Source organism: Crocodylus siamensis, chromosome 1, assembly GCF_052110815.1.
Source record: "Crocodylus siamensis isolate JL-2025a chromosome 1, ASM5211081v1, whole genome shotgun sequence".
Classification (NCBI taxonomy): Eukaryota; Metazoa; Chordata; order Crocodylia; family Crocodylidae; genus Crocodylus; species Crocodylus siamensis.
The window spans coordinates 108,880,077-108,899,466 of NC_143395.1; the positions used below are offsets into that span (position 1 = coordinate 108,880,077).

Consider the following 19,390-nt stretch of genomic DNA (forward strand, 5'->3'; position numbering starts at 1 on the left):
TCAGAAACTCTTACTAAAACCACAATTTATTTCTGACTTGGACAAAGTCAAACTAACGCTCTAGTGGAACAAGCACTACTGCTGCCAGAAAGAGAAGGAAGGGAAAATAAAATTAACTGAACTTCAAGTGTCCTTTGAGTGCTTGCCTGCTGTTGTAAAAGTCACCCTGTGGCAGAAGTCAATCACTCCAGGCTTTCTAGTAACAAACCACTGTTGGCCATTTTCCAGGAATAAGAGAAACAACAATTCAACCAGTTTATCAGGTAATTTTGGCATATTTATATTACAATATACTAGGTAATGACTAACAAATGCACTGACAACTGTAGTTCAGCATCTCAGAGGCACAGAGACAGATCTGTGATGTACTCCAGGGGTTCCCAACCTTTTTAGCTCACAGACCGGCAAACCGTGGACCGGAACTGATAGATTACACACACACACACCTCTCAGCGGTAAGTGCAGAAGCTTCCTACTTGCATGTGCTTCTCCTTTTCTTTAATTTTATTTTTTCATAGCTATAAAAAATGGAGACGCACATGCAAGCAGGAAGTTTCTGCACTTACCTTGTTGCATAGCTTTGGTTTTCTTCACAAAAGGAAGATTCTCAGGCCTGGCTATTCCTGGGGGTCTCTTTCAGTCTAGCCCCCACCTCTCTCTCTCTCTCTCTCTCTATAGAGCAAATCCCATTTTCCTTTGTTACGGGTAGGGTTACAAGCTGCTTATGAGGGTGTGTATTGGAGGGTCACTTTTTCTATCCACCTCCACAAAACACTTAATATTTTTCAACAGGCCCATCAATATGTCATGAAGAAAATGTTTCCAGCCTCTCACATGGCAGAAAAACGAAGGTGCCAAACTGTCCTGCTATAGTAGGAAGACCAGGATGTCCTTTCAACACCTTCCTTCACACCACATGCATAAATATTATGTTGCCTATCACAGAAGGGAAAGGTTTTAGGGTTGGTTTTTTTCCCATTTTGGAGTCTATGAACTCCCTTAATTAAAAAGTAACTCCAAGGAAATCTTTGGAAGACTGTGCTGAGATTATGATGGTAAAATACACAGGCCAGCACTAACACCATGGGAGAGGAAGGCGGGAGAACAGGGCTCCCAACTTTTCTTGGCGAGACCTATAGGAATGGAAGGTCTCTAGAAGAAAAATGAACAACTAAATAGTCTTACTGACCCCAATGGGCATCACAAATCACACGGGATGCAAATATGTCAGAGTAAGTGAACTTTCAGACACAATAAGGAAGAGTAAAAGGGAGGGAATATAGTAGAGAAATGATCATTAAGAATATAGTTAACTGGGTTATAAAAATCTGGTCACCTTTTCTCGGCTGGGTTCTGTAGATCCAGTTCTCATCATCCTCGTCTACCTGCTGCCCACATATTGACGAGAGCTCACCATCACTACGAAATAACCTCTTTGTCTGCCTGGACAAAGATGAGAAATTCATCCAGCTTACAGCACGCGAGAGAGATCCTACATTTTGTTTGAGTTTGAAAGACCTTGAGGCACATTCTTTTTTCATTTTCTTTGAAGCCAAGTAGAGCACACAAACTTTAGAAGCCCCTTCTGAAGTCTTCCTGTTCGCTTCACAATGATTTTTGAAATGCTAATACTGTAATGCAAGTTCTGTCCAGGGTTAAACCAACAACAATTATAGAGCTGGGTCACCATGCCAGGGTAATTCTCCAGAGGCTGACTGGTTTATAGCACTTTTCCAAATAAAACAAGAGACGAAAACAGAAAGCAGCACCTTGCAGTAGTTTTGAAAAGCCTGTCAGGGTTGTACAGAAGTGCAGTACCAAGGTACATATTTCCACCATTCTCCACTCAGCAACCAAAACTGCAGCCCCACTCCTTTCCCTGGCATCATTTTCCAGTAATGTTTCTGCAATCCAGTCTTCTTTTCCACCTCATCAGAAACACCACCTTGCAGCTGCAGCTGTAATCCACAAACCCAACCAACCCTTGCTTTCCCTTCATGAAAAGCCTTATGAAAGATCTCCAAGAGGACTCTCCTAACAATAAAAACAGGCTGCGTGGCTATCGCTTAGGATTAGAGTGAAATACGATAGCCTCTCTCTCCTAAGGCGCAGCCACAGAGACTGCCGACTCCTCCTTTCCTGAGCCAGAGCCCAAAGGCAGTGCAACTTCTGAACTCTGTAGACAGGAATAGAAAAACTCAAGTGTAGCTCTGCAAACACCAATAGGAAATAAGTCCTGGATTTCCATTACTGCATGAATATTCTACCTCCCATGATCTATACAAACACAGATCTATTCAAGAAAGAAAACAAGCAACAGTGTAAAAAATAAGTCTGAGTTCATATGTCTGCAAACAACAACAAAAAGCATAGAGGAGCAATTTCAGCAGTCAGGCTCACAATACAGCATCCATGTATTTTTAAATGCATTTTATAGATTTCTTTGACATTAGGGCTGGAAGGGACCTCGGACGATCCCACAGCTGTGCTATGTTCTGCCACCTTTTTTTTTTTTTTTTGCAAGTGAAAATGCTAAATTTATACTGTTTATAAAAAGCCAGACAGCAATTCCAACAGTCCGTTTGCTCTGATTACTGACACTATTGAGAGGTGCAAACAAAATGGGAAGGGGGATAGAAACAAAGGATGATAGGGCAAGGAGACAGACTGGTAATAGAAAATACCCAAGCATCACAATAGTTTTCATTCATGGGATTTTGCCTGATGCTGCATGTCAATAAAAGACTTGTGTACAAAATGTGTGTACAGATATAAAAGCTACAACCAAGATTATTTCAAACTTATATTTTGTAAAGTAACTGAAACAAACATCAAAGAGAGCAGTGTTGAAGGGTGTTACACGAAAACAAGTCAGTCAGGTTCTAATTCAAACCAATACAAAGGATGTAAGCACACAAAAAGTGACATAAAAATAGTCATTTTAGCTGTCAAATGTCAGGGTCTTGTGTTTGAAAGATTCATACCTCTCATGGAATACAGCACTGCCCTCCCTGCATTTGTCTATTCTGCTAAACACGCCCTTCAGAAGGCATTAGAAAAAGGCTTCACTGTTTTCCAAAAGTTATGGCTCTCTGACTCAACTCATAATAAAAGAATAAGATTTAACTGACTGACTAGGAGGCAAAGAGCTAAGTACTGTATCAGATTACCCTATGAATCAACTAGGCACAGTAAAGTGACCTTTGGCTCCTACAACACAGTACAATGGGCAGGCCAACTGTCTTGTGTAAATAATTTAATAGGCTGCCTTTAAACTGAAATCTTCCTGTGAGGTGATGCACATGTGCGCATGCGTGTGCGTGCGCACATGCACACACACACACACGTCTGGAAGTAAGTATGTGAACAAACAAAAACACTATTCCAATGGTGCCAACTCTCGTAACCCTATTATGCGTCTTGCAATATTCAGGGATTCAATATGCAGCCTCAGACAATTGAACTGTAAAACACTGAGTACTATGCAAACTACCATGACTACTACTGTCTAAATTTCATAGTGACTATATAAAATCTCCAGTAGGAACTGTGGAACCATAGCCATCACTGCTACACCAGAATCATTAGAAACTGGAGGCTAGGGAAAGTACAAATGTGAAGCCATCACAGGGTGCGTCAACACCACGGGTGTGCAATTACTTTGGGGGGAGGGCTGCTTACCCAGTTTTGGCAAGCTCTCGAAGGCCACATGCGTAGCCCTGTCCCCTGACACGTGCCTTGCCCCCTGGTCACCATCTTGGGACCAATGTCCCAATGTGTCAGAGCCAGCACCGGTGGGGCCCAGAGCAGGGCACAGGCTGGCAGGGGTCTGTGAAGCTGGGCTGGGCTGCACCAGCAGGGAGTGGGGGGAGCTGGCCCGACTCCATAGAGTCCCTGCCAGCTGGGACCCTGTACTCCTGCCACCCTGCTCTAGGCCCCACCAGCGCTACCCCTGGGACACCAGTGTGGGCTCCATGCTCCTACTCAGTCCCAGTGCCCCCCCAGCCCTGCAATACAGGTGGGGGCCAGCATGAGGCCCCGACCTGCTGCTTGCCAGCGGGAACGAGCTGGTGCTGAGCATAGGGGAAAAGTGGCCCCTCATTTGTCCCCCACCCCAGTGCTCAGCACCAGCTTGTAACCCACCCCTGCTGCCAGCCTGGACCCCACACCGGCTCCAGGCTCACCTGTCGGGGCGGCTTCGCGATGTCAGCAGCTGCGGCCCCCCCCACTTGCCATGCTGGGCAGTGTTTGTCACCGCCGCCTCTGGGCTGCCCAGCGTGTGAGCTCCGGGCGGTCAGGCAGCAGCAGTAAACACTGCCCAGCGCAGCAAGCGGGGGAACCGCAGCTGCTCCTGCTGCATGCAGCCCTGATGGGTGAGCCCGGAACCGGTGCAGGGCCCAGGCTGGCTACGGGGACAGATTTCAAGCTGGTGCTCAGCATGGGAAAAGCATCCCCTCCCCTGCTCTGTGGCCGGCGCTCTGCACTGCAGCCACTCGCAGCCTGCGTGAGGCTACCTGTGCCTGCTCAGGACAGCCCCACACAGGCTGTGAGCAGCTGGCAGCAGGGAGCACTGGCCCCAGGGTGGGGGAGGGGCTGCTTTTCCCCAGGCTCCTTCCCTACCCACAGTCCTCCCCCACCCTTACCTGCAGTTCCGGCACGGAGCAACCACATGGTCCTAGGCCAGAAGCCGCTGCTGGGGCTTCAGGCTGGGGTGGTGGGCCAGGTGGGCCCTGCTGTTGTGGAAGCCCACTGGGATTTCCCTGGGTCCTACTGCCCCTGGTTCCTGTCATTTTTTGACAGGAACCAAAGACAGATAAATATTAATTTTCTACATTTTTTAGGGGACCTGCAGGCCGCATAGAACAGCCCACAAGCCATATTTTGACTTTACGTCATGATGCTGCCTCGGAACTTGATCATTTATGCCTGCAAAAAACTTTCCTTTATGCGACTGGCCCTAAATGAGGTAAGATAAGAAAGTGAAAAGCAGTGATGCAGCATTTATAAAAAAATTGGTTATCACATTGCTATGACATTTCACTAGGGGTGCACTGATAGAGATTTTTGGGGCCAATACTGATAGCATATATTTAAGGAGGCATACCTGCTGATACCCATTTGAGGTCTGATACAGCTGCCTGCAGTTGTTAAGTCCGGTGTGGTGGAAGGGGAGGAGGGAGGGAAGGGACATGAAGGGGCAGATCAATCCAGGCAGGGCGGAGCCACAGCTTGTGGCAGGGGGGCAACTTCTGCTTGCACCCCGGGAGGGCATGTGTGTCCCCTGGATCTGCACAGGGCAGGCTCAATGCCCCACCTCCACCCACGCACCAGGAACAGCCGGGGCTGCGCTGGGCAGCTGGTGGTGACAGTGAAATCTGAGATAGATGCAGCATCCTCCCAGAGCCAGCAGCACCCACTCCGAGCCCAGCCCCCACTGAGAACAGCCCCAGCTGCAGTCTGCCCTGTCCCTCACAGATCCATGGGGCATATGCCCCCACCTGTGCCCTCCCAGGGTGCAAACAGCAACAGGAGATGCCTCTCTCATGAGCCGCAGTTCTGGCCCCATCCCCCCACCCCACCTGGGCAGTGCTTGCCCCTGCCCCCTCCCCCTCACTGGTGGGGGCATTCATCTGGCCCCCCACCTCCTTTTCCTCCCCCTTCCACCACACCAGACTTAGCAGTTGGAGGCAGCTCTCCATGCTGCCTGCTCTGCTCCTTGCTGCCCAAGTGCTGCGCTGCGGCTGATTGCACGCACTGACATTTATCGGCCAAATCATCAACCCCATTTATTGAGCCGATACTGAATACAGCCAGTTTTCTTTATATCAGTACTGATCTAATACCTCTACATTTCACAGCAGGGAAAAAAAGATATTTTAACTAATTGTGATATGATTATTTACATCATAGTAGTCCTGTTTATATTTTAGTGGCAGCTTTCCTGATAATAACTAATATAGTAAACTCAGAACCAGCCATCATATAACATAAAAAGGAGAAAAGTTTTCTTGTAACACTAGATGGAATTTAAAATTTGCTTCAAGAAAAATATAACTTGTTCCACATTTAATTACAAGTATGCTTATATCCAAAACTTATTTTCACATGGAAAAAAGTAGCTGGAAAAGTTTGTCAGATCCTAAAATTTAGGTGGGAAGCATACTGTAAGATATAAGAGCCATTTATAAAAAGGCACGGTACATAATTCTAGTCAAAGAAATCGCTTTCCAACCTTACAATTTTTTTTCTTCCTTGAGAGTGTTTGTACAGGTAAATAAGCTCCTAGTTTTCAGAGTGAAATCTGGTATAATGAAGACCTTATTTTTCACCATCATAAACAACACAAACATCATACCCCCTGAGTTACAGTTCTTTCTACCACAGAGGTTGCTGAAGACAAAGAAGAATAATATGTGCGGGTGTATAACGTGTGTATAAACAGACACCCACACAAGTTTATTTTATAGATAGCTATACATAATGTGTATATACATACATTTGCCCTTTATATAGATTTCACTTTTACAGGGATGGACAAAAACAAAATATACTTTTTTACTCACCCCACTAGAACAAGTATCTGCTATGGTTTATTCTTCATGAAACTCTAAAAGTTCTTAAGTAAACAGACACAAATGGCTTCAATCCATTGACATTCCCTACAGCCAACAAACAAAAAGATTTGTTGTAAAAAGAAAGGTCAGTTTAGTACAAAACCCAGATTTGCTCTGTTTCTGGCTGGCCTGTGGTTTCTGGAACAATTCACATGCTAATTTAATTCCTATGTTTCCTATAATTTCATTTCTGATGACTCAACTAGACAGCAACCAATAGGATTCGTAAGGATTGTTCCCTGAGTACTTACTGCTCAGAGTCAATGAACACCTTCAAGAGCAAGGAGCCTCCTGGGGCAATTTCTTTGCGGGTATTAAGAATTTATTGTCAGCTGGCAACAAAGGCATTCAGGTTAAATAAAACTGAATGCTCTTTGGATATGTTTTGTTTGTAGATTTACCCCTTCACGATGAACCTGTAAACAGGCCACCACCTGGGAAGATAAAACAGGCACCCAAAACAAATCTTCCCTACTTGTTCAGAGTTTGCTCTATGGGAAAGTAATTCAGACACAATTCCAAACCTATTAAGTGCAGCCACCTCACACAGTGCGACTGATCATCTCCAGCCATGAAAATCATTTGAAGACAAGTAGAAAATTCATTGGATATAACTGGCACAAAAGCTTAATGGACTGCCTTCCATAAGAACCAGAAGAGTCTGCTGAGTAAGGGTGCATTTATCCATTTTGAAAGGAACAGCATAAAAATGCTTAGACAGATGAAGTAATACAACAACAACATAAGTCAGAGTCCAACACTGTCATTTGCAGCTAGCATGAATACAGAAAATTTACCTGCATTCCAAAGCGGCTTAGAGGGCCTGGCCAAAATCACAGGCCTACTGGGTTAGTTACCGTACTACTGCAAAATAAGGGAGGAAGGGGGAGCGCCTGCAATTTAAATAGACAACTTGGACAAAGAGGGAGAGAAGAGAGTCAGAAATTAAATGAGGCACCAAAGATCACAGATGGTGTAGGTGGCAAAGCAAGGAAATAAGCACAGTCTCTTAATTCCCAGACCCATGACCAATTCAGTAGGCAATTCTGTCATCTCAGTTGAATTACAACTGGAAAATTCTGTTTTGAAACCTTATGTTTCATTAGCAATTTTCCTGTCACAAATGAATGAATTACCAAGGATAATTATACCCCAATTAAAATACTGATTTCAGTATCCCACACATGCATCTAATTCTGTCAGACTTGGGAAAAAAGAGCCTCCAGAAACATTAAAAACCCAGCTCTTCAGCTGGCTGGCCACAGCACAGCCACTCTTGGCTTGTGGACCTTCCCATGCAGGTATGTAGCACCATCCCTTTGTTCTCCTTTTGAGAAAACTGTATTTACAGGAAAGAATAGATTTGATCCTCTACTGTCTTCCAGTTTGTATCAGTGAGGTGCCATCTATATCAACCCATTTACTCCTGCTTTGCATTAAATACATGAAGGAAATCAGGAATCAGCAACAAGGTAATAGAACACGAGGAATTTTTGGTTTTTTTAAATCACTCTAAAAAAAATAAGGTATCTTTAAGAAAAATATGATAGGGTCTGCTCTACTCCAAACAAAACTTTTCCTCCAAAAATGCTTGGAATTCAAATAGAAAATTTATGTATGGGGCCATACCCTATTCTACCAACTAGACATCTAAGTGCCTAATACCTTTAAGTATCTAGCTATCCAACACTCAGATCACAAAAAGTAACAATGAGACAACCCAGCAAACTTCTGCTTTGGCAATTTTTCAGAGACTTAAATAGTTGTGGGGGATATGATTGCATTTAGCCACCCACAGATGGAGCAGGATCTGGCCTATGGAGCCCAACTAATGTAACTAAAAGTCATAGATTTCTGGGGAATTTTGGTTTTTGATCAATTCTTTAATTTTCTGACAACCTTTTTTGTTCTTAAATTTATCTCCAACATCAAACAATAATAGCTCAAAAGAAAAAGTAAGTATCCTCACTTGGAAAGGACATGGAGTTTACTGATGTTTAATAAGGGAAAGAATATTAAAAATATTTAGTATCATACCAAATATATATACCTTACTTACTCAAATACAAGATGACCCTGAATGCAAGATGAAACCCCAATAATTAGATTTTATACACAGAAATGGTATAAATTATTTACAATTTTCCGGGTATAGAATTCAATTATTGGAGGTTTGTACTGAATTTGTACCCCTCCAACTGCTACAGCAGGGAAAATGAACCTGACTCACCATAGCTGCTGTCCCAACTTCTTCCCTCTGTGAGCTTTTCCCCCCACCCCTTACTGTCAGACCCTGCTTTCCCTGAGCACATGGAAGCAAGAGGCAAATCTGAAAACACCGACTTTGAAATAAACATGCCTGTATAGCAAATTTGCACACAGGCAAATTACTATGGGTACCCATAGACTGAGTTCATTCAGAATTAACACATTTTTCCTTTTTGAAAATGCTGCAAGGTATTCCATAAATCCACTTTAAGCAATACTTTCATGCCTAGTTATACAAACTATGCATACTAGTCCAAAGCAAAAAGGCTCATGATTTACCATATAGTTCACTGAGCTGGGCCCCAGCAGTGTCAATAGCGTTGCAAGCCAAGGTGACCCCACAGCTCAGCACTGCTTGGTACGTATATGTACTCCAGATACCCCGCACAAACGATCCATGTGCTACGTAGCTTCCCGCTCATGTCTGGAACTGGGTGTTCTTGTCACAAGTGCTGGGATGCTCCAAAAAAGTATATACGGAAGAGGTACAGGGCTACCTGGTCTGGCTCCAGCTCATGGAGGGTGGGGACACACTAATCATACGCAACTAGCTGAGAGAGGGGGCAAGGGAAGGTTTCTGAATGAACTGTTTTAGGCCCTGTTTAGTAAGGCTAGTGAAGAAACAGGAATAACAAGAAATGGGAAAGACGGGCACAGCTCAGCTGTGGGAATAAAGAGGAAGTTGAAATGTATGCACTGTAGTGACTCACTATGACTTTAAAAAGTTGGCACTGGGCACATCCACATGTGACACTACATTGCTGTAGCAATGCACTATGACGACGTAATGGTGGGCAAAAATGTAATGGTGGACAAAAATGGTGGGCTCCCTCAGTATAGCACATCACTATGGTGACGTAGTGGCTAAAAATAAAAACAGATGGTGCAGTACAGACTGTTACCGTGCAATTTTTAGTACTTCCAGAAGGAAGTACTAAATGACAGCGCAGTAACAACGGTGCTGTAGGGGCACATGTAGACATGCCCACTGAGGGGAACGGCATGCGATGGGCATTATCATATATCTTATTCAGATGGGCTGCATTAACCTATTCTTATGGTAGATTCCCATCAGCATGTTTGCCCAATATGGGCTGTATGTTTTATAGTCATGCTCAATGTTGGCTGCATTTAATTAGTTTTATAGTTGGTTTGTATTGCTGAAAACGTGCTGCTTTTGGCAGTAGTTTAATGATAGACAATGTATTTAATGAGGTTGGGGCTGGACTCGATGATCTTCCGAGGTCCCTTCCAGCCCTAATGTCTATGAAATGTAAGATGATGAGCCTTTTTTCCCCCCATGCTGACTGGGGGGAAAAAAATCTTGTTTTATATTTGAATAAATGTTATTTAATTGGGGTAGAGAACTATGGATTGCTTTCCATTACAAAAATACATTACCTTCCATATGAGACGCTTATTCACATCTGTGTTTTGGCCAACTGAAGTCGTATTGTTGAAATCAACGGAGTAAACTTGACTACTCTAAGGAAATGAGAAGCAGGTAAACCACAAGGTGGCAGTGTAAAACAACTCACTGTTCCCTGTTAGTTAGCCACATACTTTCTTTCTTTTTTTCATTCATGTTGAAAAATAAACAAGGCAATAAGCCTGATGTATAATACCAAGGCCAACAGCAAAGAGTTCTGGATCATGCTTATATATATAAAAAAAGCAAGAATATAATTTTAGACAAAAAGATTCCTTGCATTTTATTTCTATACTTAAATTGACTATAGGGTTGTATCGTTAAAATTTGTACAGACCAACAGAAGATAAAGAGCTTCAATACACTACTATACAACCATGGAACTGAGCTGATAAGAAATCATACAGAGTCCTAGTTAGGACTGTACATTAATTATCCTGGCATTAGCAATGTTCTCCTGTGAACTTTGCTATCCCTCCCTCCACATACATGCATGCCTGAGTAAAATAAATAATTTTAACTTTTAGTTAAATAATTTATTCTAGTGGTCTAGGCTTAGAGATTGTAGTTCTCTAGCCACAGTCCTCCAGTCTCACCAGCAGGTCCCACATCTAAGACACTGCCATCCCAACCTCAGCTGTTGCACCAATTTCCACAAAAGCCCTTCTCTGGTGGGTGTGGTTGTACTTGTGGCTTCATAATATAAAATCAGTCGGAGGAGAAGCACCCCTGATGGAGAGACCGAGCCATAAATAGCAACAGCTCTTCTCCCAAAACTAGACTGGACTAAGACAAAAAGTTTCATCTAAAAAGAGCAAAGAAAAAGCGAACATTCACATATCAATCAACAAACCCTACATGTTGGCACACTCAAAAGGTTAAGCCAATACAGGGAGAAAGGAAAAAAACCAAAAACAAGAAAATCTATTTTAAATTTTCCCTTATCCAAAGGGTAACTGAAGCATGAATTAGAAAAAAAAAAAATGTAGATTTCTTTAAAATAAAAACATGCAAAGGAGGATTTTTAAAAGTTACTCTACTTAAACAAAAGGCTAGCAAGTGGTTTCAGGGTGTATGTTGTATTCAGGGAAAAATATCACACACATTTCTCTGTTTCTAGAATCTAAACAGCTTTCTACGTTACAAAAGAAAACTGAGCAGAGAGCTGTCTGTATGTGTTGGCCTTTGGGTTCTTGCTTTTATAACCCAGATTCAAGCTCTGCTTGAGTTGCAAAGGGGGCTTCAGTCTCTCTCGTCTTCTACAATTTGACCACATCACAAAGATGCTTGCTTCCCTTACACTTCTCAGATTTTAGTTTCTGCCAGAACTGGAAGACAGAAAGAGCAGAAATGCTGCAGGTCAGTCTCCACAGCACCTATTTAACTGGTCTTCAGAGTTTTTGTTTCTGTTCAGAGGAAGGGAAAAGGGGTCAAACAATCATCTGCTTCTAGTCATGTTCTCTTGTGTGCATTTCTGTAATACTTCTTTAGTCTAATTCCTCAATTTCCTTTTATTTATTTAGCTGCCTTGAGCACTTCACAAAGAAAACAGATCTAAACAGTGTACTGCCTCTCTTTATGTACATTCCATAGTTTTTAGTTAAATTAACTACTCATCGCAGCACTTTATTATACATTCAGAAATGTGACCAATTTCTTAAGGGATGAATCCAAGCGTTTTAAAGTAAATGTGCAATATAGAACAATCATGTAATAGCTTGAAAAATACACTAGATGGCTCAATGAATCTTTTCGATCTCTCACTTGTATGGGGGGGGCTATAGGCTTTACAGGTGGGTAGAGAAGGAAGGAAAGGTGGAGGTGTGGCACTCTATGTCAAAGAGCAATACACATCCTCTGCCAGCAGAATGGGGTCAGAGGAGGGGCAAGCTGAAATGCTCTGTGTCAAGATACAAGGGGGCCATGGGGAGAGGGATCTAATGGTGGGGGTCTACTATAGACCCCCCAACCAAGGAGAAGAGTTGGACCGGGAATTTTTGGGCCAGCCTGCAGAGGCACTTAACGCAAGGGATGTAGTTGTCATGGGTGATTTAAAATCACCCATGACATCTACTGGGAGGAACAGTCAGCCAGGTCAGACCATTCCAGGCGGTTCCTAGCTGAGATACATGACCTCCACTTAATTCAGGAGGTGCACAGTCCCACCAGAGGAAATGCCCTGTTGGACCTGGTCCTGGCCACAGGCAACAACCTGGTAAAGGGCCTCCAGGTTCTTGACCACCTGGGTGATAGTGATCATCGCTCGCTGGGATTCACCATCTAGTGCAGGGTGTCAAGGGCCTGCAGCAAGGTGGTAGCCCTAGACTTCAGGAGGGCCAACTTCAATGAGTTGAAGAGATTAGTGGGAGAGGCGCTGGGGTTCTCAAAACCAGGGGAACTCAGTGCCCAAGATGAGTGGTCATTCCTTAAGGAGATGACACTCAGGGTCCAAGGGGTGACCATCCCAACAAAAAGCAAGGGAGGGCAGGAGTGCCCGAAAGCCCCCCTGGGTCACCAAGAGTGTCCGGGAACGCCTGATTGCCAAAAAGGCGGCATACAACTGGTGGAAGGGGAGTGCCATCTCCAAAGAGGAGTATACCTCCTCTGCTCGGGCCTGTAGGGGGGCTGTCAGGAAAGCTAAGGCGGACATAGAGCTAGGACTAGTGTCCAAAATCAAAGATAATAAAAAGTCATTTTTCAAATATATAGGGAGGATGAAGAAGGCACCTGGAAATGTGGGGCCCCTGCAAGATTCTCTGGGCAATCTGATGGTTGCACTAGAGTAGAAAGCAGACCTCTTTAACCAATTCTTCACCCCTGTTTTCTTGTGCAGGGACCAGGACTTCCCCACCGTGATGCAAGACGGACTCGAGGGGAATGCCTCCAGACCTCAGGTTGGGGAGGACCGGGTTAGAGAGCTTCTGGAGGGGCTGGATGTGTTCAGATCAGCGGGTCCAGATGCTTTCCACCCCAGGGTGTTGGAGGGAGCTAGCAAGGGTTATTGCAGGGCCTTTGGCATGGCTTTACGAGCGCTCGTGGTGCTCAGGCCAGGTGCCAGATGATTGGAAGATAGCCAACGTGGTCCCCATCTTTAAAAAAGGGAGGAGTGAGGACCCGGCCAACTATAGGCCCATCAGTCTTACCTCAGTCCTAGGGAAACTCTTTGAGAAGATCATCAAGGAGCACATCTGCGATGGGCTGGCTTCAAGGATGTTGCTTAAGGGCAACCAGCACGGTTTCATTAGGGGCAGGTCAGACCAACCTGATTGCCTTTTACGATCAGGTCACAAAAGCAGTGGATGCAGGTGTCGCCATAGACATAGCCTTTCTAGACTTCAGCAAGGCCTTTGACACCGTCTCCCACCCCATCCTCATTAAGAAATTGGGCGACTGTGGCATTGATGCCTACACAGTCAGATGGATTCCAGATTGGCTAAAGGGACGTACTCAGAGGGTGGTAGTGGATGGGTCATATTCGACCTGGGGAGAAGTGGGCAGCAGAGTCCCACAGGGCTTGGTCCTTAGGCCCATGCTGTTCAATCTCTTTATCAGCGATTTGCACGACCGGGTGAAAAACAACCTGTTTAAATTCGCTGATGATACCAAAATTTGGGGTGGGGTGGGGTGAGCACGCTAGTAGGGAGGGAAAGACTGCAGCAAGACCTGGATAGGTTACAGGGGCGGACTAACAAAAAAAGGATGCGTTTCAATACTGACAAGTGCAGGGTGCTGCACTTGGGCAGTAGTAACTAGCAGCACACTTATAAGATGGGAAACTCCCTTCTTGAGAGCACGGAGGCAGAAAGGGATCTTGGAGTCATTACTGACTCCAAGATGAACATGGGCCGACAATGCGAGTTCATGATTGGAAGGGCTAACCGGACCTTGTCGTGTATCCACAGATGCATCTCAAGCAGGGCCAGGAGGTGATCCTCCCCCTCTACGCGACACTGGTCAGGCCACAGCTAGGAGTACTGTGTCCAGTTCCGCGCGCCCCACTTTAGGAGGGATGTGGACAACACTGAGAGGGTCCAGAGGAGGGCCACCTGCATGATCTGGGAACAACAGGACAGACCCTACAATGAGAGACTGCGGGACTTGAACCTGTTCAGCCTTCACAAGAGAAGGCTGAGGGGGGACCTGGTGACCGTCTATAAACTCACTAGGGGGGACCAGAAGGGTTTGGGATAGACCTTGTTTCCCCTAGCACCCCTGGCATAACAAGGAATAACGGCCACAAGTTGTTGGTTTAGATTAGACATCCATAAGAACTACTTCACAGTTAGGGCGGCTAGGATCTAGAACCAGCTTCCAAGGGAAGTGGTGCTGGCTCCTACCCAGGGGGTCTTTAAGAAGAGGCTTGATGCCTACCTGGCTGGAGTCATCTGAGCCCAGTTTTTCTCCTGCCCAGGCAGGGAGTCAGACTTGAACATCTACAAGGTCTCTTCCAACCCTACTTCTATGATTCTGTGATTTAACAGGCACCTGGGAAATTGTGGAGGGGATATACTTTCTCCTTTGGGGAAGGAAAGGAAAAGAAAGGATGCTGACTGTACCAAATTAGCAACTTCTACTGGTAGTTTAGTACAAATACAGTATGCTCTGGTTAATCTGCACCAATCCTCCCTCCCTGCCACCTGAAGCACCCTTGTACACCAGCCAGCTGCATCAGCTTTTATGCCTATGTGGAACTACAGATAAGTACAGATTTGTACAGATAAGTTTTAAGCGTCTCCAAGTTCCAAAACCATCTTTACAAAACAGGAACTCTACCTTAAGCTGCCAAATTCTTCCTCAAATGATATTAAATAGTTGTACTCACATATCCTATATAAAGCAGACTAAGGTATATATTTCCAAACACATTGCATTAATCCTCAAATTTTAGCTCGTCTTTCATCTTAACATCTCCAAGTGCACTTTTCAACTTCAGAATGGGGGAGATAAAACGTACAGGGGAAAAAACATCTTTACAAATTTGACACGTGCTATACCCTAATGCAGGGGTGGGCAAAATGTGGCCCACCTGCCATTCTATCTGACCTGTGGGGCCCCTAAAAAATTAGAAAAGTAATATTAATCTGCCTCTGGCTGCCTGCCATGTAACCCTTGATGGCTTGCCAAAACTCAGTAAGCAGCTCTCCACCCAAAATAATTGCCTGTCCCTGCCCTAATGAGTGGCCATGAGGTATGGAGTGTTGTTTTTTGATGCATAGGCAGAGTTGCAATCATGTTTTCCCAAATCAAATGAAATTATTAGGCCACCCCTAAAGGAATGCTAGTCTTGTCAGTTCTTCATGGCATGCTCTCACTTGGGGGGGGGAACACAACACCACAAAAAACACATTCTCCCCAAAGCAGTGGTAGATACATGAATTGTTTAGAAAGACTACTTTCTCGGCTTCCAAAAAAAAGACAGTTTCTGAGATGACTTAAAGAACACCACCATCTCGGAGACAGCTTGTCACAACAATCCAAGAATTATAACTTGAAAGTAATGTTTAATACTGTACTGCTACTGTGGATAACAAGGCTCCACTTGCACACAATGGACAAAAACTACTGATGTTAGTGTTCATCTGCCTGTACCTCTGAAGAGATCTGTACAGTTAGATTGTGGCCTTAATCATTGTAAATGCTGAAAATCCTCAAACAATTGCAACCCATACTAGAAAGAGACCCTATTCTTAAAAAGATCTTCCCAGAGCCACCCATCCTTGCCTTCAAACAAGCACCGAACCTCGCTAACCTCATCACCAGAAGCAAGCTTCCTCAAGCCCAGAACACACCAAATGGATCTGGACCATGCCATGACAAGAAATGCAAAACCTGCCAACACATCGCCACCACCCTCACAATCACTACACCCCACAACAAAGCCATCAGCATTCCCAGATCTTACAGCTGCACCTCCAGAAATGTAATACATCTCATCCAATGCACCAAATGCCCTGATGGAAAATACGTAGGACAGACCGAACAACAACTACGCACCAGAATGAATGCACACCGGAAATCTATCAAAGGCAGGAATACCCAGTTACCTGTGGGGGCACATTTCTCACAAGAAAACCACTCTCTCAGTCCTGATCCTCAAAGGAAATGTACAAAACACATCCCAGAGATGAGCCTATGAACTCCACTTCAACCACCTCTCTCTTCCCCCCGTCCCTAGTCTGTCTCTCACCCATTGACTCCTCACTACACTTTCACGGACTACCTGTGTTGTATGCATACCAGCCCAGCCTCTGGCTTCTTTGCTTTTCATTCCATCCAGCAAGAGCACACACACCAACTGCTGAAACTTCCTTAGCCTGACAAAGGGTTTTTGAACCCGAAAGTTCGCTTAATAATTGTTTTCCAACTATTTAAGTTGGTCTAATAAAAGATATCAGATTCACCCGAAGTACCTTGTCTACCTATGTCCTTAGACCAGCACTGCTACAACCTACCTCCCTCTAATCTCCAGTTTTTAATTTTTCTTTTCAGGTGTTCCTGAAAATTGCATCCACTTTCCTACACTTCCCTCTATGTACTCTGTAACAGAACACTGTACATATTGATACGGATTTGAGTTTTGAATGGTGATACGTCACGCTGGTCAATGATTTAAAAACATAGAATTCTGAGCAAAACGTGAATTAAATAACTTAATCTTTTAGTTCAGTTAAAAATTACTGGGACCATGTGTCTATGTTAAGACCGAAGGAAAAATCTTTACTAAATCCAAGGATAGTTCTTTGTTATCCTCATCAAAAGGGTTTTTTTGCTTTGCATTGACAAAGAATTTCTGACTTTTTCTGACTCTGGGCATTTAGCCGGACTTTGTGCAGGAGCTTCCAGTGCTGTGCCTACATGTTATCAGTTGCCAAATCACTGCCTGACGTGTTTCACTGTGCTGGAAATAAGATAACACCCGCTGGAATAGAACTGAGAAGTTTTACAGTGCCTCACCACACTTCAATGGTTGAAAAAACAAAAAACAAACAAACAAACAAAAAAACCAGCATCAAAATTTTTCAGAGTCTTGAAATCTTTGGCAAGATATCATAGTATAAATAGGTTTTTGCTTTTTATTGTATTCTCTGGCCTCATAAAATTTAAATCCAACTAAACAAAGCAGGTGACGGCAACAAGTCATCATTGCTCATTTCAGTACAAAAACTTTAAAATACATATGGACTATTTCTTTTATTGAGCAACTGGAAAGTAACTGAAAAGATGTTATGAGTACTGTTTTCATATCTCTCTACTTTTGAAAAGACAAGTCTTACTACATACAATTCAGATGCAACAGAAAGTTATATTACCTAACCTGTCATACATAAAACATTCCCACTTTTAAGTATGTGGTGTCTGGAAACACCCAGTAAAGAATCAGATATGATAATATCTGAATCTATTTTAGAATCTATTTTATACAAAAACAGACACAAATATAACATTAAAGTTTGTGCATGCATTCCCATATTGGCCACTCATACGTTACATTTTACAGAAAATGCTTATTATAAAACTAACCTATTTGGCTAGAGAAGTTGATACATGAACAATGAATATGCAATACTGACAGATATATGTGGGAAAAGCCTGTTCCTTTTGATTTACCTACTGTCTCCTACTCTCCTAATGCTATGTGCTGTAAAACCAGGAAGTCTTATCAGCACAACTCAGAAAAGAACCAGGGTTTCACTAGTGTAAATTTATTTTTGTTCCTGGAATACCAAAGTGGAAAATATATTAAACTTTCTCAGCCAGCTTTGGCACTCAGACATGATCACACTCTATGGTTAGGATGATGCCTCCAAGGCATTTGTGAGTCACCTTAGCTTTTCATGCTCCCATTGCCCAAATAATTCTGGGTAAAATTTTATTTCTTCGTTCTCACCAAGCAGCTGAACTATATGATAGTACTGTTACATAAAAGAATTTAAATACACAAATATTAGAAGTGTAAACCTAACTTTGTGAAGAAAGGCATATCAGCATTGGCTGACACGTCAAAGATTTATTTTCAATCAAACAGTAAAACTATTTCAGAAGGATTTATTTCTCCCATCTAATAGCTTCATTCCTGGCTCAGACAGACATGTCAGGAGTCATTTTAAATCTTTCCTTGCAGGTAATACTACACCCATTATGACATAATGTTTCACTTATGTCTGGCAATAGAAACCATACTTTTGAGAAATTCTCATAAAAGTATTTTACATTTCTTTTCTAGGAAAAAAGAATACCATGGATGAATTTTGTTTCTATACTGTTTTGCTATTTAAAACATTAAACTAAACTGCATAGACAAAAGGCCCATTCTACTCTAATTTGTATGTGATTCCATTTAATTTAGTACCAGAAATGTGATGACCTCTGAAGAATGCTTCCACAAAAATCATGGTATAGATAATGTGCATGGAACCTGCCAACATGCTTCAGCACTGAACAGATCAGGTCTAGAGGCAGTCTTCAGGATAACATCCCACAAGCAGGTGCTATTTAATATATAAATATTTAAAAAACTAATACCAAAAACAAAATCCCCACCTCTACCACCAGTGCCCCAAACACACCCACAAATAAGTGGCTTATGCCTTCCAGATTCTGGGCTGCTTTGGGAACCAATGTGATGCTCATCTTGAAAGTTAAGTATCCTCTCTGGGATCAGCTCTAAGTTACAGCAGACTCTCTAGGGTTGCCTATGGGCTTACACCGCAGCCCCAAGTTTCAATAGGTATCTCATTGTTTGCATTACATCAATGCAAAGAAATGGGGTATAGAATTAATCTGTTCCCAATTTTTGATTAAAAACAGATCAACACACAGCTAGTGGACAATAAGTGTCCATGAGTTCCTCCAATGTTAACAGGGAGAACAAAGTCTAAACTTGTCCACAGAGCATTACTTCCTCAGTCTTGTTGCCTGCAGACCAGCCTGATATTTCTGATTGGAGTTATTAGCAGGAAATCATTCTTTGAGTACCACTAAAAGAACATCCACCCAAGGGTATCTAGCACAGTAAGTCCTGTAGGGTCAACCCCCACTCCCTCCAAAGATAACAAAAATCACTTAAATGAGACAAAAA

General features: G+C 43.4%; 1 protein-coding gene across 5 annotated transcripts in view; it reads right to left on the reverse strand.

The window, feature by feature from the left end:
• Nucleotides 1-19,390, reverse strand: part of NHSL1 (NHS like 1) — a 284,707-nt gene that overhangs the window by 175,582 nt on the left and 89,735 nt on the right. For 2 of the 5 annotated variants that reach the window (XM_090040341.1, XM_090040325.1), the window contains exon 1: nt 1,337-2,051. The exons of the other annotated variants lie outside the window; for them this stretch is intronic. In XM_090040341.1, the coding sequence (XP_089896467.1) occupies nt 1,337-1,541 (205 nt within the window). In that variant the 5' untranslated portion in view covers nt 1,542-2,051. Of the gene's footprint in view, nt 1-1,336; nt 2,052-19,390 lie in introns of those variants that run through there. 5 annotated transcript variants of the gene reach the window in all.